General features: G+C 44.0%; 1 protein-coding gene across 8 annotated transcripts in view; it reads left to right on the plus strand.

Moving 5' to 3' along the window:
• Positions 1–25,968, plus strand: part of LOC115109277 (A-kinase anchor protein 13) — a 172,187-nt gene that overhangs the window by 87,496 nt on the left and 58,723 nt on the right. For all 8 annotated transcript variants that reach the window (XM_065009693.1, XM_065009699.1, XM_065009695.1 and 5 more), the window contains exons 5-8: positions 3,807–3,993; positions 6,800–6,995; positions 7,386–9,540; positions 11,736–11,815. In XM_065009693.1, the coding sequence (XP_064865765.1) occupies positions 3,807–3,993; positions 6,800–6,995; positions 7,386–9,540; positions 11,736–11,815 (2,618 nt within the window). The remainder of the gene's footprint in view (positions 1–3,806; positions 3,994–6,799; positions 6,996–7,385; positions 9,541–11,735; positions 11,816–25,968) is intronic.

Here is a 25,968-nt window from a genome sequence, read left to right on the forward strand (position 1 = left end):
TGTCATCGTGCCCGCTTTCCAACTGTCTTGGTGTGTTTGGACCATGATAGTTTGTTGGTGATGTGGACACCAAGGACCTTGAAACTCTCGACACGCTCCACTACAGCCCCTTTAATGGGGGCCTGTTCGGCCCGCCTTTTCCTGTTGTCCACGATCAGCTCCTTTGTCTTGCTCACATTGAGGGAGAGGTTGTTGTCCTGGCACCACACTGCCAGGTCTCTGACCTCCTCACTATATTCTGTCTCATCGTTGTCGGTAATCAGGCCTACCGCTGTTGTGTCGTCAGCAAACTTAATGATGGTTTTGGAGTCTTGTTTGGCCACGCAGTCGTGGGTAAACAGTGACCACCATCTATGGTAAAAATCATCCCTTTAAAGCCAGTGGGAATATACAACGCCGTACCATGAAATAGCCTACAACGGCGCAACCAAAAAAAGCTTAGAACAAAACACTGAGTACAACCAAAAGGTTTAATTTGGCTGCCTCGGTTATATTTTGATCATTAAAAATTCAAACGTAAGTATATAGCGAGGAGCAATTGGGCCATTTCAAGTTGCCTTAGCAATGGAAAATAGAGTTCAAATGAGTAGGCTCACTAATAAGCCATCCATCCTCAACAGCTCCCTTCTGTAGGCCTCCACATTTAGCAGTGTTTTTTGCGCTTCACATAACCTATCACCTGTACATAAAGAGTGGAAACCTTCTCTGTTCACATAGTTGAACTCATTATGGGATGGTGCTTTTATGGTGATGTGGGTGCTGTCTATTGCTCAGTTTATATTTGGGAACCCATTGATGGCAAAGAAACCCCTCTTGACTTCAACCTGTTGTGCGATGGTGTTTTGCTGATGATTTCATCCAAAACATTGGCTCATAGAGGGATGTGAGATGCAGATCTGCAATCTCCCGCAGAAACGTGTCTGTTGCCAAAATCCAGAGGCTAGATAGCTCTTTGATGTGCACCGGAATGGAACGTTGGCCTTTCTAAAGTAGGTCTCACATCCTCACAAAGATCCTATGAGATTGGTTTTGGGAAACGATATCTGATGAACCGATCTGTACTCTCTGCAAAAAAGTCCCACCTGTTTCTAAAAATGCACTCTCTGCGAAATGCAGCGTGTGCCAAATCTTCCAACATGATCAGCCTTTTCTCATTGTCTCACTGGTTTATAGCATTTCAACAGAGGTTTCAATTTCACACGTGCCTCTAATTTAGCAAAATGACTGTACTTTATATTGATTAATATTGTAACAAAGGCACTGATATGGTCAAATTATATATAGCCTCTCAAGATATGTTGCATGAATTCACAATGGAAATACAATTAATTAGGCCCACTATCATCATTATTAGGCCCACTATCATAATTTTAAAAAAGGTCAACATATATGTTTTCCTGATTCTGTGCTTGACAAGCAGCTCCCTCATTCCAGCACTTGGCACGCGTGTGTACGCATGGTCATGGTTGTGTGTAAATTCACACACACCCAACCAAATGTTTATACTGATAAATCTCACACTTTGCGTGTACATGATCCTACGCATGGATTACGCGCAGATCTGTGCCTTCATATGATTGATAAATGAGACCGATCACAATGATGTAGTAGGAGATACAGTGGTTGCAAAAAAGTATTTAGTCAGCCACCAATTGTGCAAGTTCTCCCACTTAAAAAGATGAGGGAGGCCTGTAATTTTCATCATAAGTACACTTCAACTATGACAGACAAAATAAGAAGAAAACAATCCAGAAAATCACATTGCAGGATTTTTAATGAATTTATTTGCAAATTATGGTGGAAAATAAGTATTTGGTCACCTACAAACAAGCAAGATTTATGGCTCTCACAGACCTGTAACTTCTTCTTTAAGAGGCTCCTCTGTCCTCCACTCGTTACCTGTATTAATGGAACCTGTTTGAACTTTTTAACAGTATAAAAGACACCTGTCTACAACCTCAAACAGTCACACTCCAAACTCCACTATGGCCAAGACCAAAGACAGGTCAAAGGACACCAGAAACAAAATTGTAGACCTGCACCAGGCTGGGAAGACTGAATCTGCAATAGGTAAGCAGCTTGGTTTGAAGAAATAAACTGTGGGAGCAATTATTAGGAAATGGAAGACATACAAGACCACTGATAATCTCCCTCGATCTGGGGCTCCACGCAAGATCTCAACCCGTGGGGTCAAAATGATCACAAGAACGGTGAGCAAAAATCCCAGAACCACACAGGGGGAACCTAGTGAATGACCTGCAGAGAGCTGGGACCAAAGTAACAAAGCCTACCATCAGTAACACACTACGCCGCCAGGGACTCAAATCCTGCAGTGCCAGACGTGTCCCCCTGCTTAAGCCAGTACATGTCCAGGCCCGTCTGAAGTTTGCTAGAGAGCATTTGGATGATCCAGAAGAAGATTGGGAGAATGTCATATGGTCAGATGAAACCAAAATATAACTTTTTGGTAAAAACTCAACTCGTTGTGTTTGGAGGACAAAGAATGCTGAGTTGCATCCAAAGAACACCATACCTACTGTGAAGCATGGGGGTGGAAACATCATGCTTTGGGGCTGTTTTTCTGCAAAGGGACCAGGACGACTGATCCGTGTAAAGGAAAGAATGAATGGGGCCATGTATCATGAGATTTTGAGTGAAAACCTCCTTCCATCAGCAAGGGCATTGAAGATGAAGCGTGGCTGGGTCTTTCAGCATGACAATGATCCCAAACACACCACCCGGGCAACGAAGGACTGGCTTCGTAAGAAGCATTTGAAGGTCCTGGAGTGGCCTAGCCAGTCTCCAGATCTCAACCCCATAGAAAATCTTTGGAGGGAGTTGAAAATCCGTGTTGCCCAGCAACATCCCCAAAACATCACTGCTCTAGAGGAGATCTGCATGGAGGAATGGGCCAAAATACCAGCAACAGTGTGTGAAAACCTTGTGAAGACTTACAGAAAACGTTTGACCTCTGTCATTGCCAACAAAGGGTATATAACAAAGTATTGAGATAAACTTTTGTTATTGACCAAATACTTATTTTCCACCATAATTTGCATAAATTCATTAAAGATCCTACAATGTGATTTTCTGGATTTATTTTTCTAATTTTGTCTAATTTTATTTTTCTAATTTTGTGTGTCATAGTGTACCTATGATGAAAATTACAGGCCTCTCTCATCTTTTTAAGTGGGAGAACTTGCACAATTGGTGGCTGACTAAATACTTTTTTGCCCCACTGTATCTCCTACTACATCATTGTGATCGGTAGGGAGAAGGTCTCCATAAGACTTAATCACTTACTCACACTGAATTGGACTATAGCTGTGTGTTTTTTTAATTAGACACACAGTTAGTCAGGCCTTCCTGGTGACTCAGTGTGCATTGAAGCAGAGAATCAGCAGTCTGACCTGTAGGAGTGAGAGGGTAGGAGGGGGTGGGGTTAATAGACATATGACTCAGGAAGGACAGTGTGTCATACAGGTTAGGGGGCGGGACTCTGACAGGGTTATCAGTTAAGGCTGATAGCGAAGGTGGGAGGGGTTAGGGAGAGTGGAGAGAGGGACGACCGTGTCCGCCTGCAAACGCACTGAGGGATTTACATATGAACATACTGTACTGCAAAACAGATTATTGGTCACACGGTAGTAGAGAAAACAGGTTGGATATTAAGCAGAAGCTGGAGTGTTGTTGGATGCTCACTGGCAGGACATCGTTGAATGTGTGTTGTGTTCTAGTTAGAAGGCTGTAACTGTTGACCGTCTCTGAGCCCAGTGTAACTCTCCCTCCCTGTGTGTCCCGTTCAGCTGAGCCCGGTCCACACGAGACCCTCTTGCACTTTGCAGCTCGGCGCGGTCTGCGGAGGGTAGCCTTGTTTCTGCTCCAGCAGCCAGGAGGCAGAGAGGCTCTCAGACTGCCCAACAAGCAGGGCTCTACACCAGTCAGCGTGGCAGAGAAGAGGGGCCACGACCAGCTACAGCAGCTCTTCACTGAGTAAGTACTTAACTGGATCACATACTGTTTATTACACACAGGATCTAAACATGAATAACCTTTTAATAGCCTTTATTACACTAGTAATAAACTTCAGATACATTATTATTATGTTTCTATGGGAGTAGGCTGGCTAGCCAATCGTTTCTACTAACCCTGGGACGGACTTTATGCTGAACATCAGAACTTGCTGAACTAACAGTGTCATCATAATATATTCTGCTGTTTTATCTGTGAATGAAAGGCACAGCCCTCTCCACAGTATTTATTGGCTCTCAACATCGTCACATCTTTACCTAGCACCTCTTCCTCTTTTTTGAACACATACTCTTGCACTCCTATATTCTTCGAGACATTAGCTAGCAAACTAGGATTTGGAATCCAAATCAACGAGAGGTCTTTATGTAACCATGGGAATGGGAGCAGCTCTATGGTTAGGAGGGACTTGTTGTGGATGTTGAAATGTGTTTGGAGTGTTGGCGGTACACACAGATAAGCAGACCGACCAAGGACAAACTCCGGACTGCTACTGTAAACAGCAGAAATCACCACAGAATCCAACTTTATTTATATGCACTTTGTTAAAGTACATCAAATCAGACTAGTATGGGTCTTTTGTCGTGGGATAAAATCACAAAATGTACCTAGAATTAGGAGGAAAAGTGTACGTGCTAGATGACAGCTCGTAGACTGCACAGCGTTCTCACCGGCTGTGATAGCTGTATGGGACTGTTTTCATGTGCTCTGTGACACATCTGAGCTGTATAAAAACACCAGGCACCACATGTACAAGTGGCGGGAAATAGATGTTCTCGGGTCCTTGTATACAAACTGTCAGAGCTTTATCACATTTGATCTAGCAGGGGTAGTTCTGTCCTATTGGTAGACGATGAACACAACCTCCACTGGCACCTCACCAAACCAGTTTGTTTACCTGTTCCATCAGTGTCCATGACACGGTGGTGATCTGTTCTCCAGCTGAGCACATATGAGCAACCTCATTACAGAGATCACCTGAGATCATCAGCTTTCTCTATAACATGGAGATTGAGGTGTCGCCCAGTCCTTGACAGAGAAATGCTATCCTGTGCTGACCAGAAACAGTAAAGAGTTGGCCCAGGGACACTCTCAGGCCACATCAACGGTGTCTCTCGGTCGGTCTGCGTCACACAGGCTGTCCCCTGGGTCACCGGATCCTGGGTGTCTGTCGGCCGTGCCCTGGTTTGTTGGAGGCGGTGAAACCTTATAACCATAGGAAAGAAAAGGGCCTGGTGGGAGCTCCTCTGAGAGTTAGTGTGTGTGTGTGTTACAGAAGAGAACCAAGCTGTAGCTTTTCTCCATACCAGACCAGCATTTTCTACTTACCTACACTACCTGTACTCCTTCACCTGGACACCAAGCCTATCTGTCTGATATTGTTAGGGGAAGCTGGTATGTTTTTGAAGTAGTCCTGAGTTAAGCTGGGAGTAGAGAGATTGAGTCACCTGGCTGCTGGTGTTACATGCTCTGAGACAGGATTAGTTCAGGTCAGGGAGAAGCAGAGGGCCTGCTGTTATTTGGCACAAGAAAACAGACTGAATTCCAACTCTGAAGACAGCATACATGTGTTAATTCCACCTGCTGACTGTGGGAAGAAGTTGGTTAAGTTGTATACTAGTAATCTAGTAATAAAGTAGTAAAAGCTCTAACATGTATAGTGCAGTTCTGTGTGTTGTTAAGATATCTCCCCTGGATGTGGAGAAAGTTGAGGCTGCCTCAGGCCCCACAAAGTGCCTCTGTTCTTTCCCCGCCCTGCGTCTTGCCTTTCAGTCCCCACTGAGTGATGTCAGGGGGTTGCCATGGACACCCATTCAGCCCTTTATTGCCCTGCATTGGCACTGAGCGCCATGAGGCAGGTGAGAACAGCCCCAGATCGCATCATTACTGCAGACCTGGCTTCAAATACTATTTGAAATCTTTTAGTGTTTGCTCTAACCGGCCTGGAGTACCATATGGCCGGGATATGACGTTTTTGGGACTGTTACATTGGTCCATAATGCCAGGCAAGCTCAATCAAGCACAGATTAAGTATTTTAAATTATTTCAAATACTATTTGAACCTAGGTCTGCACTCCTGTCCCAGGGGCTTCATGGGGCTGGGGCTAGAGGGGGACTTACATACTCCCTCATTCCTTTTGTTTCTAAAGCCCTATTTCCATCAGATTGTTTTGTTGTGTCTCTCACCGGAGTGTACCAGCAGTGACATCATCACCCCTGAGTCAGTTGGGGTCAGTTACATGCATTGTAAGAGAGTAGAAAATGTGACTCTACCCAGGCAGAGACAGACCGAGAGCCAGCTCAACAGGACAATACACTGCTATAGACGTTTCGTCCCTGACCCATTACAAGACACATTTAGTCTAGAACCATGAAGGAAACTTAATTTTAACTCAGCCATATTTGGTCTCTTTTCTTCATTTTTGTTACTCGGTAGAAGTGTTTTCACGTGAAGTAGATTAGAAAGGGAGAGGTAGTGTTTTCATTTTCAATTCCACTGATACCGTAGAACAATGAATTAAATACCAGAAAGCTGACCGAGTAGAAGTAGCAATACAATGAAGCTGAACCAGTTTGGAGGTTGGCGGTCGGTTGATGAAAGGTTTGGTAGTACACCATGTCTCCAGTGCCTTCCTACCCCCGGAATGAACCTGTCATTCACACTAGGTGATATATTATGGGCGTAGGTAGTGGTGTTGAATGCTGAATCAGTGCTATGTGATTTGGCTACCTCCATTCTGACACGGTGTGCTCTGTTTGTGTTGGGCAGGGTTGAGACCTTGTCAGAGACCCGGATAAAGACGGAGGAGAGACAGTGTTACCCAGGAGGCCGAGTGCTGCAGCACCACCCTAAACTGAACACATACACCCTGACAGTGGACACGTTGCTAGGGAAACCTCTGCCCAGCCTAAAGGGAGAGGTGGAGGAGCTACAGAAACTCATACAGCACCACAGAGACGACAAGGTGAGATATATAACTCTGCTTTAAACCATGTCTGCTTTCATCTCTTTCTGATTTTAACTCTCACATGTTGTTGTTTTAAATCATGACTTGAGGTATTCCTTACAGCTCCTAATGGAGCTAAGGGCTCATACAGTACAGTATGTACTCTCAGATCCTACAACCAAATCTTGTGTGCACTAGCTAGCTAATTAATATCTGCCAAAAGAGAAAACATGGCCTATTGTGAGTTACCTGCATGCTCCCCGTTTGTTTGCTCTGAAAGTTTTTTGTACATCTTATCTTTACAGGAAGTTAATATATGTGTGTGTGTGTGTGTGTGTATAATAAATAGTGTGTGATTTATTATTTGTGTCATTTGTTATTCACACTGTGTTTCTGTTTGTGCTGTAGGAAGATCATGTGCTCCAGCAGCAGTCACCAGATGAGCTGAACACTACAGCAGGATCCAGTGGCATCAGCAACACATCAGCACACTCAGCCACAGAGTCCCAGCCCCCCCACAGCCATGCCCAGCAGCGGAGAGAGGTCGAGACTCCAGCTTTCAGCGCACCATCCTGTGGAGACCAGCAGGAGGAAGCTGATAGAGAGAGGACAGGCGTAATCACTGCCACGCAGGGCAGCAAGGCAGGGCGCTGTAAAAGGAACCAGGAAGAGAACGAGAAGTGGAGAGCAGAGACTGAGACGGGCGATAAGGCTGTTGCTGCTCCGACAAAGGCTTCACGAGCCATGGGCCACGCGCAGTCTCAGGAACACACGGAAGCTAAGCATCAGTCCCTGAGGACTACAGGCAGCAGCAGTAGTGGCTGTGGGGACACAAGTGTTCAGAGGACTATGGAAAGGCAGGGCGAGCCTGAGAACATCCAGGACATGGAGTCTGGGGCTCCTGTGGAGAATGGACAGCACGACAAACATAGCGGTGAGGTTGAGATGGAGTATGCTGAGGCCACTTCTGAATGTACTCTTCAGACTTTGACGGGAGCTGTGAGCCGCCATGAGGCACAAGCTGTAGAGGCACAGGACTCCGAACAAAGACAGGAAACCACTACAGCAGTGACAAGTTATTCTGTGGAGCCCGAGTGGGCCGATAACAGCAACCAGACCTGGGAGTCTGAGAGGGGCGGTACAGACGAGAGAAAGACAGAGGCAGGAAACCCCAGCCAACAGACCAACGGTAGCACTGAGACAACCAGCAGCAGAAGTGGAGAGACTGACACAAACAGCATGAAGCAGAGCCCCATTATGGTGGAGGGAGAGATCAAGAGCAGCCATTCACACGGACCAGGTTACGTTACAGCAAAAGAACCCAGTGAGCAGCAGGTCCTGGATCAGCAAGTTGAGGATACAGTGGAGGTAGTGGCAACCCCACCACAGCCAAGGCGGGACCAGGACGGCACCCACAGCCAGGGCCATGAGACTGGGCAGGAATGTGAGGAACAGCCGTCCACTGACTTAGCCAGCAGAACAGCTGAGGACAGAGAGAGTGGAGAGACCATGGGACGACAACACTGTGATGTCACGGTCCACACATTCTCTTTTGAGGAGGGGGAACTCGTCCAGTCTGTCGGCTGCTCCACAGACAAACTGTCTAAGGAGGGGACAGTCACAGGACAGGAGGCCCCTGGGAAGAAGGTGTCTGTACAGTGGGCATCGTTAGAAGAGGCAGACTCTCTGGCATGTAGAGAGGAAATAGCAGCCACAGCAGTAGCAGTGGTGGCTGTAGCAGTAGCAGCTGCTGTAGCAAGCCTAGAACAATGCAACTCAAACTCCATGCTGGAGGGAGGCCAGGTACAGGAAGCTGCCGCAGAGAGCCAGAGTAAGCATCAGACTGGACCCAAAGACACTGCACGAAGGTCAGGGGTCACGGTGTCTGAGGCCACTGAGAACCTTAGCACCTCAGACAGGGGTCCGACTGTCTCAGCAAGTCCATTAGAGGAGGATGTGATGGTCAAGAACCCCTCAAAGGGAGCGGATGAGCCTCATGTCAGACAGGGAGAGGAGAACAGTGATCTGTCCAATACCACACATGGGAGTGAGAATGGAGTGGAGGCCCAACTACCAGGCCTGAGTCTGACACAGGAAGAAAGTGTAGAAGCCAGCAGAGAGTGTGCAGACTCCCACTCGCACACGTTATTACATGATGAAAGGGCTGTGGACAGACAGAGTGCTGAGGTCATATCCTCCTCCTCCTCTATCTCCCCAGAGAGATCCTCAGAGCTGACACATCAGGAGGCCATCCCAGAGAGCCCGGCCCCACCAGCCCCACCTGAACATACACATACACCCAGTGACATGACCCTGACCACCCTTACACACCCAGACAGTGGTACATCCCTGAATCCAGAGCTGACTTCCCCATTGGAGCTAGACAATGGAAAAGGCCTGTATGACGAGCAGTACAGCTCCTCTGTGGAAGTAGTCATTGGCATGTCCTTGGGCCTTCAGTCTTCAGACACACTGGAAAGCCTGGATGGTGTGTGTGTGAGAACACTGGATACTAAAGAAGAGCATTCTGAAGATTTAAGACAGCTTGACAAGCCAGTGAAAGGTAAGACCACATAATAATACACATATAGCTAGTTTGTAGCTAATTATGGCTCTTTTATATCCTGATTTTGCAGTTTTTGTCTTTGCTTTGCTTACATAGATATTAATTTATTGCTCAAGAAGAATGCTTTTAGTATACAGTTGACATTTTTCAAAGAGGAAGATGACTATCGGCACTAGCTGAAATTCAAAGTGATTTGGGTCATGAGGCTAACCTGAAGCTCATATTTCATTTACATGCACCCTCTACTGCAGGGGTCTCCAACCTTTTCTAGCATCATTTTTATATATATTTTTTTCAAATAGGCACATTCTTCTATTCTCCCCTTGTTCCTTGATGTACAAGAGATGTGTTTTCTGTCAATATAACTGGTAAAATAATGGTTCATAAGCAACTATAAGGGGCCCCATAAAACGATATTTTGTATTTTCTGGAATTCCGTTTTTTTCAGTAGGCCTAACAGCAGAAACATTCCTAGGCCGACACATTCCTCTCTTGTTTAATGCACAATTTAAGGTGAATTACACCAAAAAAAATCACATTTGTTTAGTTATTTTCCAAGACCTCAAAATTGGTCTTCTGATGCATTGACATTGACTCAGGACGTTTTCCTGGTTTTAGATTTTTTTTACTCTCAATAATACACATATTCATAGAGAATTCATGAAAATGTATGTTCTGAGTCAATGTCAATGCATCAGATGACCAATTTTGAGGCGATTCTTTTGTTGTTGTGTATTACACCTTTAATTGTGTATTAAACAAGAGAGGAATGTGTCTGTCTAGGAATGTTTCTGCTGTTAGGACTACTGATACAGCACTTAGTTTGCAAAACAATGGCCAACAAATTGATACAAATAATCATATTCTGTCAGGTAAGCCTGCTTAGCAATTAACATTTACTTGAGACGGTTTTTGGGGAAAGTTTTTCTGTCTACCCTCAAGACGGTTATCATTAGCATCATTAACTGGCTACGCACAGGGTGATAGACTGCACATACTTTCAGAATTGCTTGGCAAGCTACTCATAGTTTGTGTTCTTATCTTGTATTATTTCTTATTGTTGTTGCATTGTGGAGAAGGAACCTGCAAGTAAGCATTTCATTGGACGATGTAAACCATGCGTATCCCGTACATACAACTAATTAAAAACTTGAAACTTGAGGATGGCTGCGAGCTGCTGTTAGCTGGTGAACTACCTTTTGGAGACCCTTCCTCTACTGTATACAGTATCTGAGCCTGGCCCAGCTGCTAAGTTCAGGCCCAGTGTGCATCCCTCAAATGCTGTTGAAGTGCACCGCCTGCTCTGAGGCATAGCACACTGTCGTATGACTCTGAGCATGTGACCATTAGTTCAGCTATGTGTCAACTGCTGCTAAAGAGAGGCTGTCATTTGTCATGACATTCTGGCGATGTTGAACTACGGAATATTTACGTCAAACAAGTCCCCAAACAGAAACTAGAACAAAATGTAACTTAAGTCCATAATATTGTCAGCTTCAGTATGTGAATTAGAAGAAGCTTAATTTTCAGGAGAAACATAACATGAGACTCTGGCCTCTGGTCCTTTAGTCAGTCTGAAAAGGTCAAAGGCTTCATATCAGTCATCTAGAGCGCTATGTGAATGGAGCTGGCTGTGTATTTATGTATGTCAGTCTGTGTATCCAAGCAACAACACAATGATCTCACCAGACCTTACAGTAGGTTCTGAAAATAGAGGTAGCCTGAACGGTGGTCTTCCACTCGGAGCCCCGGGCCAAATCTTGGCCGTCTGTAAGCACATGGCTACGCCCTGGCCCTTTCCCGTCTGGATGGGAATATGAAGCAGAATAGATCCTCTCATCTACACTGATGTGGTATAAATAGCAGGGCAGTGTTGACTGATGCTGAGCAACATCATTGTTCCCTAATAGAAATGACTATGTTTCCCCCAACCTACCTCCTCTCTTCCTGCATGACAGCTGGTTTGTTGTTGCTATCCAAATGGTTGTCAAGGCATAGACCATTTTATACATTAGACACTACTGGTATGATTCGTTATTATGAGTTTGTGTTTTTTCAGTTCAAATGAAGTTTCATTTACTGAGATGATTCTGTGTTAGTTTTTCCATAAGGTCATGGCTTCATATTCCTCTTCCTGTGTCATCATACAGTCCCTGTGTCATACCTATGTCTCTTACTGTATCTCTCCCCAGACAAAGACATAGTCTGTCCATCCCAGGGAGAAGAGAAGGAGAAGAAGGAATCCCTCTCAGACACGGCAGACTCTACACTGGTGAGTTTATGTTCATGTGTTTATGAATGTACAGTCCCAGGTTGTTTAATAACTTGGAGCATAAGTAAAAACGTACTGTGACTCCAGTTCCCACAAATCAGGGGGAAGTCACATGTAGTTTGATTAATGTAACATTTTTCATGACTGGGAGACTATTTGTTTCTGGGAAGCAGTCTCACCTGACCTCACTAAATAAACCCTTTTCATGTTTGCCTTCACTTTTGGGGATGTCCGTACAAACATGACGCACTTTTCGGCCTGATATGTTGAACTCTGTCTTCTAAAAGTCGAGTGGGAAGATTTGGGAAACTGTGGCCATGCGGTTCACTGTGTGTGTGCGCCCTGCCCTGCCCTGTTTAACCAGGAGAAAAGAAAGATGACCTCACTGTATCTTCTCTCCCCTGAGAGGAGTGATATGAGGGGTAAGAAACAAGCCGTAGAGAGGGAGGCAGAAATAACAGTCTGACAACAGCAGCAGAAGTGTGAAGGAAGGGAGGGAGAGGAAGTGTCTTATTACCAGCATGATACATCCACACCAGCAGGGCCAGGGCACTGCCCTCCATCACAGCTCTAGAAACATATATCTTCCTATGGGAAGCCATATTGTTTCATACCATTGTCATTATCGGTTTTTGACCACCTGGTTCTAAAAGGTGTCCTTCTGTTGTATAGTAGGTATTAGAAACTTGGTGGTTCGAGCCCTGAATGCTGATTGATTGACAGCCATGGTATATCAGACCATTTATTTTTACTGTTCTAATTACGTTGGTAACCAGTTTATAATAGCAATATAAAACCTCTGGGGTTTGTGGTATATGGCCAATATACTGTACCACGGCTAAGGGCCAGTATCCAGGCACTCCGCATTGCGTCGTGCTTAAGAACAGCCCTTAGCCGTGGTATATTGGCCGTATACCACAACCCCTCAGGCCTTATTGCTTAATGATGTTATGGTGAGGGACTGACCTTGCAGATGTAGGCAGCCTTCCTTTGTGATTGTCTTGTGGTATTTTGTGTCAGCATAGGCCACAGAGCCTATGTGACTGGGATTATCTCATACTGTATACTTCATTCATGTCATATGCTTCAGCCACAAACACATGGTGTGTGGCACCACTGTTGCAATCACACAAACAATCACACCACAATCTCACCGTGTGCTCGTCATCGACGTTGTTTAGCTTAAGCTCTGTCTGCAACGATGATACTTGTATTTCCTCATGAGGTATTTTAGTATTGTTCAGTTGTAATTTGTTCTGTACTTCTGTTCCCCCCACCAGTCTGTGGATGTGGCGGAGCTGTGCTGCTCTCATGCTAATCTGGGGAGTGGCATGTAGATGTATACAGAGCCTTCAGAAAGTAGTTATTCCACATGTTGTTGTGTTACAGCCTGAATTAAACATGTATCACCCATCTACAATACACACAATAGCCCATAAGGGCAAAGTGAAGACATGTTTGTTTTTTTGCGAATGTATTGAAAATTAAATACAGAAATATACATTTGGCAGCGATTACAGCTGTGAGTCTTTCTGGGTAAGTCTCTAAGTGCTTTCCACACCTGGATTGTGCAACGTTTGCCCATTATTATTTTCTAAATTCTTCAAGCTCTGTTGATTTGGTTGTTGATCATTGGTAGACACCCATGTTAGATTACTTGTTGGTTATCACTGCATTGTCGGAACTAGAAGCACAAGCATTTCGCTACACTCGCATTAACATCTGCTAACCATGTGTATGTGACAAATACAATTTGATTTGATTTGATTTGATGTTCATGTCTTACTATAGATTTTCAAATAGATTTACAGTACCAGTCAAACGTTTGGATACACCTACTCATTCAAGGTTTTTTCTTTATTTGTACTATTTCTACATTGTAGAATAATAGTAAAGACATTGAAACTATGAAATAACACATATGGAATCATGTTGTAACCAAAAAAGTGTTAAACAAATCAAAATATATTTTAGATTTTAGATTCTTCAAAGAATTTGGAAACATTTCAAAAAACATAATTCCACTTTGACATTATGCGGTATTGTATGTAGGCCAGTGACAAGAAATATACATTTAATACATGTTTAATTCAGGCTGTAACACAACATCATCTGGAGGAGGTAAAGGGGTGTAAATACTTTCTGAAGGCACTGTAGACAGGGCCACTATCGCAGCTCTCTCTTGGCCAGACTCCCACCTCCCTACATTGTTAGCATTTGAAAGGAATTACACTAACTCTGGAGCACTCTCTCTTTTAAGAAACTCACACAATGTTGTGTGTAATTGCGGACTATTGTTTTAGTTGTTGAATTCAGTCCTTTTGATAAAAATGTCATTTTATGTGACGTCGGAGCTCCAGTCCACCAACACTAGTCGCCGCTCAACTCCATCGTAAATCATGAAGTTGAGTTTAACAGGAACAGGAACCTTGACAAACATTTTTCAATGGTAAATGGCCTGAGTAAACTATCTTATTTATTCACAATCTTTGGTTTCTGCCTCATTAATTATGACAACATGTCAGAGGGACAGATTAGAGGAGATGCCTGGAATAATAACTTGGTGCTTGTCACCAACAGAGAGATGTTTTACATCAACTGGAGTGGCATGTTGGTCGACAGACTGCACCAGAGATCTACATTTGTTTGAAAATGTTCATGACCAAAGTTTTCAACAATACATGGATCATACAAAGGAGAATATAGAGCACTTACAGATTCACTATTGATGTTACATTGATGATATAAAGTAAGATGTTACGTTTGTGGAATGCTTTGTTTTGACATGCGTCACAGATTTTAGTGTGAAGGAGTTAATGCGAGGTACAGTTGAGTAATCTTCGAAAAACAGAACTCTTTGAGTACTGTGGGGGAAGAGTTGCAGAGAGCAGCCGGGAGAGAAGTAAGTCCTGAAAGACAGAGCAGATGGAGCTTCTGTTCCTGCCAACCACGGCTGTGTGTCCTCAGGCACCCCCTTGTGTTGTGTTCTAGTATAACTACCTCCAGATGTGTGCTTGGGCTGCTCTTCGCTGCAATTCATATGGTTTTAACAAGAAAAAGACAAGACAGATTATTAAAAGTTGTTTTTATTCTTCTCCAGAAGCCTTGGTTCAGTAATATTTTAGAGGCATTCTTGAGAGCCTGCAGTTTAGTCAGCAATTGTGATTAGGAAGGGTAATGATTTTTTGAGTTTTCACAGGTTACCAAAGCGAGCATGGTATTAAGGCTGTTATAAATCTGGCACTCGTCCTTACTGCAGTGAAATGGGCTGTCTGGGCACTGTACAACTTAGTAGGTCCTGAGGCTGCTCAGTGCTCCATTCATAACAGGAAGGAGGTTTTCCACCATATTGTTTGATTTTGGGGACGATTGGGTTGGGAGGAAGGGGTAGCTTGTGAAGTCTTCAGTGAGATTGATCAGTGGAGCTAGACAAACACACTGAGCCTGTTCATGGCTCACTGAGTCTGACCATGGTGAGTCTAGCTGTCGTGAGTGTGTGTGAAAAGGGGAATATCAATCGTTTCACTAAGTCTTTACATATGTCCCTCTTCTTCTCCCTCCATCTGGTTTCTCTTCCTCTTCCTCCGTAGGTCCTCTGTAGTTGTACAGCAGGATACACGCTTAGAAAAAAAGGTTCCAAAAGGGTTCTTTCGCTGTCCCCATAGGAGAACCCTTTTTGGTTCCAGGTAGAACCCTTTTTGGTTCCAGGTTGAACCCTCTGAGGAAAGGGTTTTACATGGAACCCAAAAGGTTTCTACTTGGGTCCAAAAAGGGTTCTTCAAAGGGTTCTCTTATGGGGACAGCCAAATAACCCTTTTAGGTTGCTGCCATGCTATGTTGTTGTCTTAGGTCTCTCTTTATGTAGTGTTGTCTCTCTTGTCATGATGTGTGTTTTGTCCTATATGTTTTTTATGTATTATCCCAGCCCCCATACCCGAAGGAAGCCTTTTGGTAGGCCGTCATTGTAAATAAGAATTTGTTCTTAACGGACTTGCCTAGTTTTAAAAAATGTCCTAAGAGTCTATGAGGAAACATAGTTTGTTTTTCTTTCTTTCTCTCGAACACCTACTGTAGGGAGGTCCTACACCAGCGTAGGTCCTATAGGGTAGTCCTATAACAGCCTAGGTCTTTTTTGGTTATGGTCCTGAACTAGCCTAGGTCCTAAGCCCAGAGCTCCATAGGTGCCATGTATTTAGCAGAGACCCCGTCTCAGACCCTCTATGTTTGTATGCATCAGGGCTTTACAAAGGCCCCTTCACAGTGCCCCCCCCCTCTCTCAACCCACCCTGACCCACTGCCTTTTATGATAAATGATCCTTCTCCCAGGGGACGAGCTGCACCCACACCACTATGCTAACTGAGCAGGCAGCATGGGAAATGATACGCTTAGTGACATTTAGTGAATTCTGCCTTCTTAAATGTTTTGAAAAGGGCTGTTATTTACAGTAGGCATGTGTTGAGAGTTTGTTGTGGCATGCAAACGACTGCCTTCAAATAGAAGGCCGCCGTTTGTTAGCGCAGCACGAGAGGCTGGAGGAAATATGGAAGTGTTTACTGTTAGAACGGTCGGGTGGGGGCGGGGCACGCAGATCAGTCTCAATAGAAACAGGAAGCTTTGGCTATGAGGGTGATTTGTGTGTGTGTGCATTTGTGTGTGTGTGTGTGTGTGCCCTTGAGAGTGTTCTGTGCTGTTTTCTCATGTTCTGGCTATGCACTCTATGTGCACAGTGTGTTTCTATCAGCTTGCATGGCTTTGTCCTGTCTTTGCCCTCGTGTGTGACTTCCTATTCAGAATGGCTGCTAAGCCAGACTGCCAGTTGTTTGAACTATCTTAGCAATTGTAATAATGATGTAACAATGTGAATTGGTTGGACATTTCTTGCAAGTTACGCAGTCGGAAGGAAAAAGAGAAGCTAAACCACATGTTTTCCCCCTTCTCCATAGTGATAGGTTTTCACCAATGAGAATGACCTGACTAGAAAAAAACCCTAAACAAGATGGGCACATCATGTATTTTGGTCTGTTCTTTTCTGTTCCTCTCCTAATGTTATGTGTAGTGTGCCCTGGGGAGTAGTAGGATTAGGACCATGTTGCTCTTGGTTCCAGGGGTTGTGTTGCGTTCTGCTCTGCTGCCCAGACGTGTTAGTTAGAATGGAAGGAGCCCCAGCCGTCTCAAGTCTCTCTCTCTCTCTCTCTCTCTCTCTCTCTCTCTCTCTCTCTCTCTCTCTCTCTCTCTCTCTCTCTCTCTCTCTCTCTCTCTCTCCCTGTCTCTCTCTCTCTCTTTCTCTCTCTCGCTCTCTCTCTCTCTCTCTCTCTCTCTCTCTCTCTCTCTCTCTCTCTCTCTCTCGTCAAGTGGACAGTTTTTTAATGGTTGCCATGCTTCTAGCTGTTTGTCCTTCCCATTGATCTGTCTGCAGATGTGGAGTTTTTCCTGCATGAATTGTGAGCTTGGGATGTTTACCATGCATTTGCTGTTTCTACTTAAATATTTGTTTAACACTGTAGTGTTATTTAATAGAAACCTATGGGAGAAGTAACAGTATTTGTTTTTGATTATTTGTGTAGTTATTTGACATTTTACTGCATTGTTAGGAGCTAGTGACTAGAATTTCACTGCACCCGCTATAACATTTTCTAAACTGTGTATGTGACTAACACACTTTTATTTGATAGTTTCCCTTTGGAAAAGACTTATCTTTCTTCCTTATGGCCGAGGAATCACCGTTTGTAGGAGAGCATCCCTCTCCTGGGGTCAGGATGGCAGTATGCAGGGCAGGCCTCAGAGGCTTCTCTCATGGCCGACTGCCTTAGACTGTTTCCAAAGACACACACGCTCTCCCTGCCGCTCAGCATCACAGCACAACACTGTTCTAAAGAGACACAGGAAGAGGAAATAGATGGAGATAGAAGGGAGGATAGGAGGACGGGAAATGAACTGAAAATGGAAATAGATGAATAGAGGAAAACGGCCAAAAAAGCCTAAAAAAAGCAGTATCAGTAAAAGGGAGGCCAGGAAAAGAGGGAGAGGCTCGGTGAGTAACAGTGAATTTGAGAGGAGGGAGGAGTGTGTGGGAGAGAGGGAGGGTCAGACCCAGGGGCTGGTTCTGTGAGCAGATGTGGGAAGAGTTGCTCATTTTCCCCAAACTTTACGAAGGACTCCACAAGGCTGGGCTTCATGTTGGAATCTAGCGCATTTCTGTTAATAACCACTCCTTTTCACTGCCTGGAAAGATGTACGAGCGACACAAGCGGAGGTATAGTCTGCGTGGAAAGGGGGAGAGAACAGTGGATGTCGTTTTGATAAAGGTATGAATGGACAGAGAATATTTTCAGTTGCCACATGAGAGACAGCTCTACTCCTATGGATATGGTCATGGAAATATTTTGTACCTAGTTTTTATAAATGTGTGTTGTGTTTTAGCTTTTCTTCTCTGCTGTATCCGTCTGGTAACAAAGTAGCTTTCATATCTACACCGCAAAAATGTCACAGAAACATGATTTAGTCGCTGAGTGTGTATTTGTCCGGTTGTGTCTAATTATTAGCTGTTCCTCTGTGTGTGCTCAGGAGGTGTGGAGTGTGTGTGTGAGCCGTTGGTAGATGGGCACACTGACAGCCTCTAGGCGTGTGCTCTCAGGGTGGAGTTTGTTTTTGGATGGAGAGTGGAGGCCTGCAGGCCAGATCCCATTAATATCCATTCTCTTTCCTTCTTTCTCTCTTTCATTCTGTCTTTCTCTCTCATTCTCTCTGTTTTCTCTTCCCTCCTCTCCCGATCTGTCTCTCTCTCCCTTTCTATCACTCTTGCTCCTTGTTTATTTTGGTTGACTCTTTGTCTGTGTGCAAAGTGTGAGTTACTGAATACAATGCTAGGATTCTGCATGTGATGCGTATTCGGTTGTCTGTGTGTGTCGGGATAGATTATGCCTTAAATATCTCATAGACTTGTCTAAACCTGTCCCCTTTTTAATTGTACAAATAAAACATTTTATTTAAAAAAGAATACAGCTTAGATCATGGTTTTCCATAGACGTTCACAGATACAATCTTATAAAACAGGCAAACCTGAATTCGTATTCTGTAAAACTCACTTATTGCTCAAGGGTATGGCAACCTTTTCAGTGGAGGATGAAGGATTTGAGTGATATTCATAGCATCTCACACATCATTATCACATCAAGCATGTCTCCCTACTGTAGCTGGGTGGCACTGGGAACAGAGGTGGAATGTGTCTTGTGGGCTTTGGGCTGGTGAATATACAGTATATGTAGTGGTAAGGAAGGGCACTTTATTTGTATCTGAGAGAGGCCAGCCCAAATCAGCAGAGCCTGTTCTAGCACTTGGACAGAGTAGAGTGGCCTGTGGATTAGGTGTGTGATAAGGGCTCAGGCTGCATCTCTGTGGCCAGGCGTCAGACTCTATCTTTGGGCTTGAGTCCTGGGACCTCTCCTCTCTGCTCGCCATCATCTTTGGATGTCACAGAACAGGCCAGACTAGCATTGGACAATGATGAGATTTAACACCTGGTAGGTCGCTCCGCTTGGATGTCGGCCCACCACCTCAAGATCAAGCTCAACCTCAAGACGGAGTTGCTCTTCCTCTCGAGGAAGGCCTGCCCGCTTTAAGAACTCTCCATCACGGTTGTCAACTCCATGGTGTCCCCCTCCCAGAGTGTAAAAATCCTTGGCGTGACCATGGACAACACCCTGTCTTTCTCTGCAAATATCAAGGCAGTGCAGGTTCATGCTCTACAACATCTGTAGAGTACGACCTTTCCTCACACAGGAAGCGGCGCAGGTCCTAATCCAGGCACTTGTCATCTCCCGTCTGGACTACTGGAGCTCTCTGTTGGCTGGGCTTCCTTCTTGTTCCAAAAAAAACCTGCAATTTATCCAGAAAGCCACAGCCCACCTGGTGTTCAACCTTCCCAAGTTCTCCCATGTCACCCCGCTCCTCCACCGACTCCACTGGCTTCCAGTCGAAGCTTGCATCCACTACAAGACCATGGTGCTTTCCTACAGAACAGCAAGAGGAACTGCCCTTCCCTACCTTCAGGCTATGTTCAAATCATACACCCCAACCTGAGCACTCTGTTCTGCCTCCTCTGCTCTTGGCCGTCCCACCCCAACGGGAGGACAGCTCCCGCTCAGCTCAGTCTTCTCTGTCCTGGCAATGATTGAACCAGCTTCACTCTGTTAGGACAGCAGAGTCCCTGCCCATCTTCCAAAAACGTTTGAAACCCTACCTCTAAAAAGAGTATCTTAAATAAATCCCCAAATGTGTCTTTTCTTACTAGCCCTGACTTTGCTAATAACTATGTTATTGAGGGAAAATGTACTTACTACAGCTGTGACTGTTGTTTTACATCGCTATCCTAAGATGAATGCACTAATTATAAGTTGCTCTGGATAAGAGTGTCTGCTGTATCACTAAAATGTTAAATAACATTTTGGATGGCTTCAATACAGAGGGGAAGAGAAGACCAGGTACACTGTTATTGTGTTACTTTTTCCTCATTTTGAATGACTACCTCATCTCTGTCCCCCACACAATCTGAATTTCAAACAGATTGAAACACAAGACCAGGGAGGTTTTCCAATGCCACACAAAGAAAAGCACCCATTGGTAGATTGGTATTTTAAAAAATGTAATAGCAGACAATGAATATCCCTTTGAGCACGGTGAAGTCATTAATTACTCTTTGGATGGTGTATCAATACACCCAGTCACTACAAAGATACAAGCATTCTTCGTAACTTAGTTGCCAAAGAGGAAGGAAATCGCTCAGGGATTTCACCATGTGGCCAATGGTGACTTTAAAGCAGTTACAGAGTTTAACGGCTGTGATAGGACAAAACTGAGGATGGATCAACAACATTTTAGTTTTTTTCACCTTTATTTAACCAGGTAGGCTATTTACAACTGCGACCTGGCCAAGATAAAGCAAAGCAAAAACAACAACATAGAGTTACACATGGGATAAACAAACGTACAGTCAATAACACAATAGAATAATATGTATGCAGTGTGTGCAAATGAAGTAACGAGGTAAGGCAATAAATAGGCCATAGGGGCGAAGTAATTACAATTTAGCAATTTACACTGGAGTGATATATGTGCAGATGACGATGTGCAAGTAGAAATACTGGTGTGCAAAATTGCAGAAAAACAAAAACAAATATGGGATGAGGTAGGTAGTTGGTTGGATGGGCTATTTACAGATGGTCTGTGTACAGCTGCAGCGACCTGTAAGCTGCTCTGACAGCTGACACTTAATAAAGTTAGTGAGGGAGAAGTCTCCAACTTCAGTGATTTTTGCAATTCGTTCCAGTCATTGGCAGCAGAGAACTGGAAGGAAAGGTGGCCAAAGTAGGTGTAGGCTTTGGAGATGACCAGTGAAATATACCTGCTGGAGCACGTGCTACGGGTGGGTGTTGCTATGGTGACCAGTGAGTTGAGATAAGGCGGGACTTTACCTAGCAAAAACTTATAGATAACCTGGAGCCAGTGGGTTTGGCGACGAATATGTAGCAAGGACCAGCCAACGAGAGCATACAGGTCATAGTGGTGGGTAGTATATGGGCATTGGTGATAAAATGGATGGCACTGTGATAGACTGCAACCAATTTGCTGAGTAGAGTGTAGGAGGCTATTTTGTAAATTACATTGCCGAAGTCAAGGATCGGTAGGATAGTCAGTTTTGCGAGGGTATGTTTGGCAGCAAGAGTGAAGGAGGCTTTGTTGCGAAATAGGAAGTCAATCCTAGATTTAATTTTGGATTGGAAATGCTTAATGTGAGTCTGAAAGTAGAGTTTACAGTCTAGCCAGACACCTAGGTATTTGTAGTTATCCACATATTTTAAGTCAGAACCGTTCAAGGTAGTGATGCTAGTCGGGTGGGCAGGTGCGGGCACAGGTTGAAGAGCGTGCACTTAGTTTTACTAGCATTTAAGAGCAGTTAGAGGACACTGAAGGAGTGCTGTATGACGTTGAAGCTTGTTTGGAGGTTTGTTAACACAGTGTCAAAAGAAGGGCCAGAAGTATACAGCATGGTGTCATCTGCGTAGAGGTGGATCAGAGAATCACCCGCAGCAAGAGCGACATCATTGATATATACAGAGAAAAGAGTCGGCCCGAGAATTTACATCTGTGAGTCTAATACTTTCCGTAATGCTAACCATAATACTAACTGTAATACTAACTGTAATAACAGAGTGAGAAGAAGGAAGCCTCAACAGAATTCATATATTCCAAAACATGTATCCTGTTTGCAATAAGGCACTAAAGTAAAACTGCTAAACATGTGGAAAAGAAAAGTACTTTATATCCTGAATACAAAGTGTTTATTTGGGGGGAAATCCAACACAACACATCACTCACTGAGTACCACTTCAAGCTAGGTGCTGGCTGCATCATGTTATGGGTATGCTTGTCATCGGCAAGGACTAGGGAGTTTCTTTAGGATAAAAATCAACAGAATAGAGCTAAGCAGACAAAATCCTAGAGGAGTCCCTGTCTTAGTTTGTTTTCCAACAGACACTGGAAGACAAATTCACCTTTCAGTAGGAGAATAACCTAAAACACATAGCCAAATATACACTGGAGCTAAGCTGTTAGAGACTTTCCCAGAAAGACTCACAGATGTAATCGCTGCCAAAGGTGATTCTAATATTTATTGACTCGGGTGTGAATACTTATGTAAATTAGATATTTCTTTATTTAATTTTCAATACATTTGTAAAAATGTCTAAAAACACGTTTTCACTTAGTAATTATGGGGTATTGTGTGTAGAGTAGATGGGTGAAGGGGAAAAAAACATTTGTGAACTTGTCAAGGGATATAAACACTTTTTGAAGGCACTGTATATTAGAGACTAGATGGCCTCTATACCTTATTTATTGCATCTGTCTTACACCATCCCTCAAAAGTAGGCGTGACGGCGGTAGTGGTCAGATCAAATCTATTTTTCCTTAGCTTTGGCCCTTTCTCAGACTGACAAACTGTCCTGTGAAGTTCTTTGGTGTAGTGTGGTCATGTGTGCCGTGAAGGGCGATGGCCAAGTGAACTCAGTGCCAGATAGACCAGGGTAAAACTCGTTGCTACTCGTTGCTAGTACCACTCCTGGGAGAAATCTTGTTTGAAATGACCCCCCGGCTCTATTAACTATGCCTCAGCTTCAGAAAAATGTATCTCGGTAAAGCCGCCTTCAATTTTAGTGCCCCCCCCCATTTTTTGAATAGTCTACAAAACTCATCTTGACTCTGGTGCCTCTAGGGCAGTTTAGGACTTTAATGTTGAATGAATTTAATGAGAATTGCAACTATTTATTTTTAATATATACAATTGTATTTGGTGTTTGAAGCTGTAGTGTTTATTATGTCATTTTCAGTTTCTTTTTATTGATCATTTTGAATTTGTTGCATCGTTGTCCTCAGGGCACCATTGTAATTGAGACCCTGGTCTCAATGGGTTCGCCTGAATAAATAAAAGTTAAATAAAAACAATTTACAAATCTATTCTAAGTGCATGTATTGATCGTATGTGCGTAATCTAAGCTTGGCAGTGTTGTTTTTATCTACACAGTAAGTACTGTAACAAAGCACTTCAAATGAGTTCTCTCCAAGGACATTCCTCTCCCTTACTATGCCACTGTGTCACGCCAGCCATTGGATGTCACTGTGGAAATGGCAGGTCTCTGTCTGCCAAACACTATATTTTGGTTTATTTTCCTTCGGGGACACTTCTGAACATGGAGCCTCTTTCTCCACCCACCTTTATCAATGTTTAGCTGATCATCTACTTTTCTCAGACAGCACAGGAGACAGGCTTAAGGCCTGAAATACTGTGTAACTGCATGCTATTTTTGTATAGAATATAATAAAATAGAATAGAACAAAAATGAATTATTATTCATTGTTGGATAATAATGGATATGTGTTTGTACCTACATGCATTGTATACAATAAGAACTGTGTCCATGTCTCATGTTCTATATTGTATGTTAAATATGTGTGTCCGGTGTGTGTGTCTGCTGTGGGGCCTGGACCCTGGGCTTCTGGAGGATAAGAGTGTAGTGTTCTCCTCCGCCCAGTGCTGCAGGGCACACAGAGGCTGCTCAGTGATTGACTGGGCTGTAGGCAGGCCCATCAATTAGGCCTTGTGCATTGTCCACTAGCCACTTTGACTGTGCAGAGCCCCTGGTATAGAAGCCCCCTCCCCCCACATCCTTCTAGTGGGGCTAAGACAATTAACCACAAGCATGGGGAAATCCACGTTTTCACATTCCCACTACAGAGAAGAGCAATGTACACATGGACTTTATTCTCTCTCCCTCTCTCTCTCCCCCCTCTCTCTCTCTCTCTCTCTCTCTCTCTCTCTCTCTCTCTCTCCCCCCTCTCTCTCTCTCTCTCTCTCTCTCTCTCTCTCTCTCTCTCTCTTTATTGGGTTTCATGCTTTGAAATATAATTGACTTTTACCTGACTCAATCAGTTCTGTCATCAAGTAAGTTGTCATTAGTAATGAACGTCAGTGCACATGTTTGTGTTGCGAAAGAAAGCAGTGGAATGGCTTCATAACTTAATTGTTGTATCATAAATCATTTCAATCTCTGGCCCTTAAGGACTGTTTAGTCCAGACAGGTAACTGATTGACTGATGTATTTCCTCTTTAACAAAAAGATCCTGGACGTCTTGACTTTTCTCTCCTCAGTGGTGGAAACCCAATAGACAGTGAACTCTCCTCTGGAAGTCCAGATAGCTGATCATTTTTCTTCCCATTTTGAGAATGTACTGTATAGTAATACAGACCTGTGTTATGTATTGCATATTTCTTGATTACTGTGTGTGGTTGAGTCAGAGTCAAGGTCTTCAGACGGATATTTAGCCAAGATGTCACATAGGATTTTGCTGACTGTAGACCAGGTTGTGTGTCATACCAACCCAGACTGCTAGGCTCATTAACATCACAATTGGTGACTACACAACATGGCATCAGAATGGAATCCAGCTATGTGTCCAGCAGTTTGTCAATGAACTGTGTCCGGTGTCAGAGTCCTGTGTTTGATGTGGACTGGACACACCGTCAGGGGCCCAGGGGGCTGTCACAAACTCAACTGGGTCTGGGCTGATGGGACCATAGTCATTGATTCAGTCTGGACCTTTACATCTTACAGTCTGGTTGGATAAAGGGTGGTGCATTGTGGGGCTGGTCTGTGATAGGATGGGGTTGCCTTATGTGATAGGATCCTGGTGAGGTCTCCACAGGGTCATCTACAGGTTGTAAAGGGATATAAAGGTCCTAATGTGTCCTCTGTTTTCGTGATAAACCATACTTATGTCCGAATGTGGGTCGTCTGGTGTGATACTGTCGAAGCATGTTGCGATGTATCCATGGGTTGTCTATGTGAGATAAACCTTGATGAGGTCTCATCGTGGGTTGTCTGTCAGTGATAAAAGCATGTTGAGATGTGGTCATGGGTCATCTATCTTTCCGTGGGTCGTGTGGTGTGATAAAGCCATTGTGTGGTCTGAGAGGATAGTATCTCCAGGTCACGTGTCCGTATTGTCACCCTGGCCTGAGTCTGAGCAGCAGCAGCTGATAAGGGGAGGAACAATAAGGCCCTGTAATCAGCAGCTGCTCGTGCGTGTTTGTGTGTGTGTGACTGGAGAATGTCCTGGATAAACACATAAACATAAACACACACACACACACACACATGCAGTCACACTTGCATGCACGAGTGCATTCAAATAAAATACTCATGTAAACACACACACACGTGTTTGTTTTACTATCCTTGTGGGGACTAAACAATTGATTCCCATTCAGAATCCTATTTTCACTAAAACCTTAACCTAACCCTAATTCTAACCCTAACCCTAAACCTAACTTTTAAGCCTAAAATAGCCTTTTTTCAAGTGGAGACCGGTGAAATGTCCTCAATTGTCATAATTGTCCTTGTTTTACTATCCTTGTGAGGACTATGGTACCCACAAAGATAGTATAAGCAAAAGCACACAGCCACACACACGCGAGCATGCACACACACACACACACACACTTATTACAAACTGAGTACAGTACATGCGAGGATTCAAATCAAATCAAATGTATTTATATAGCCCTTCGTACATCAGCTGATATCTCAAAATGTTGTAC

The sequence above is a fragment of the Oncorhynchus nerka genome, linkage group LG25 (genome assembly GCF_034236695.1).
Source record: "Oncorhynchus nerka isolate Pitt River linkage group LG25, Oner_Uvic_2.0, whole genome shotgun sequence".
NCBI classification, from domain to species: domain Eukaryota; kingdom Metazoa; phylum Chordata; class Actinopteri; order Salmoniformes; family Salmonidae; genus Oncorhynchus; species Oncorhynchus nerka.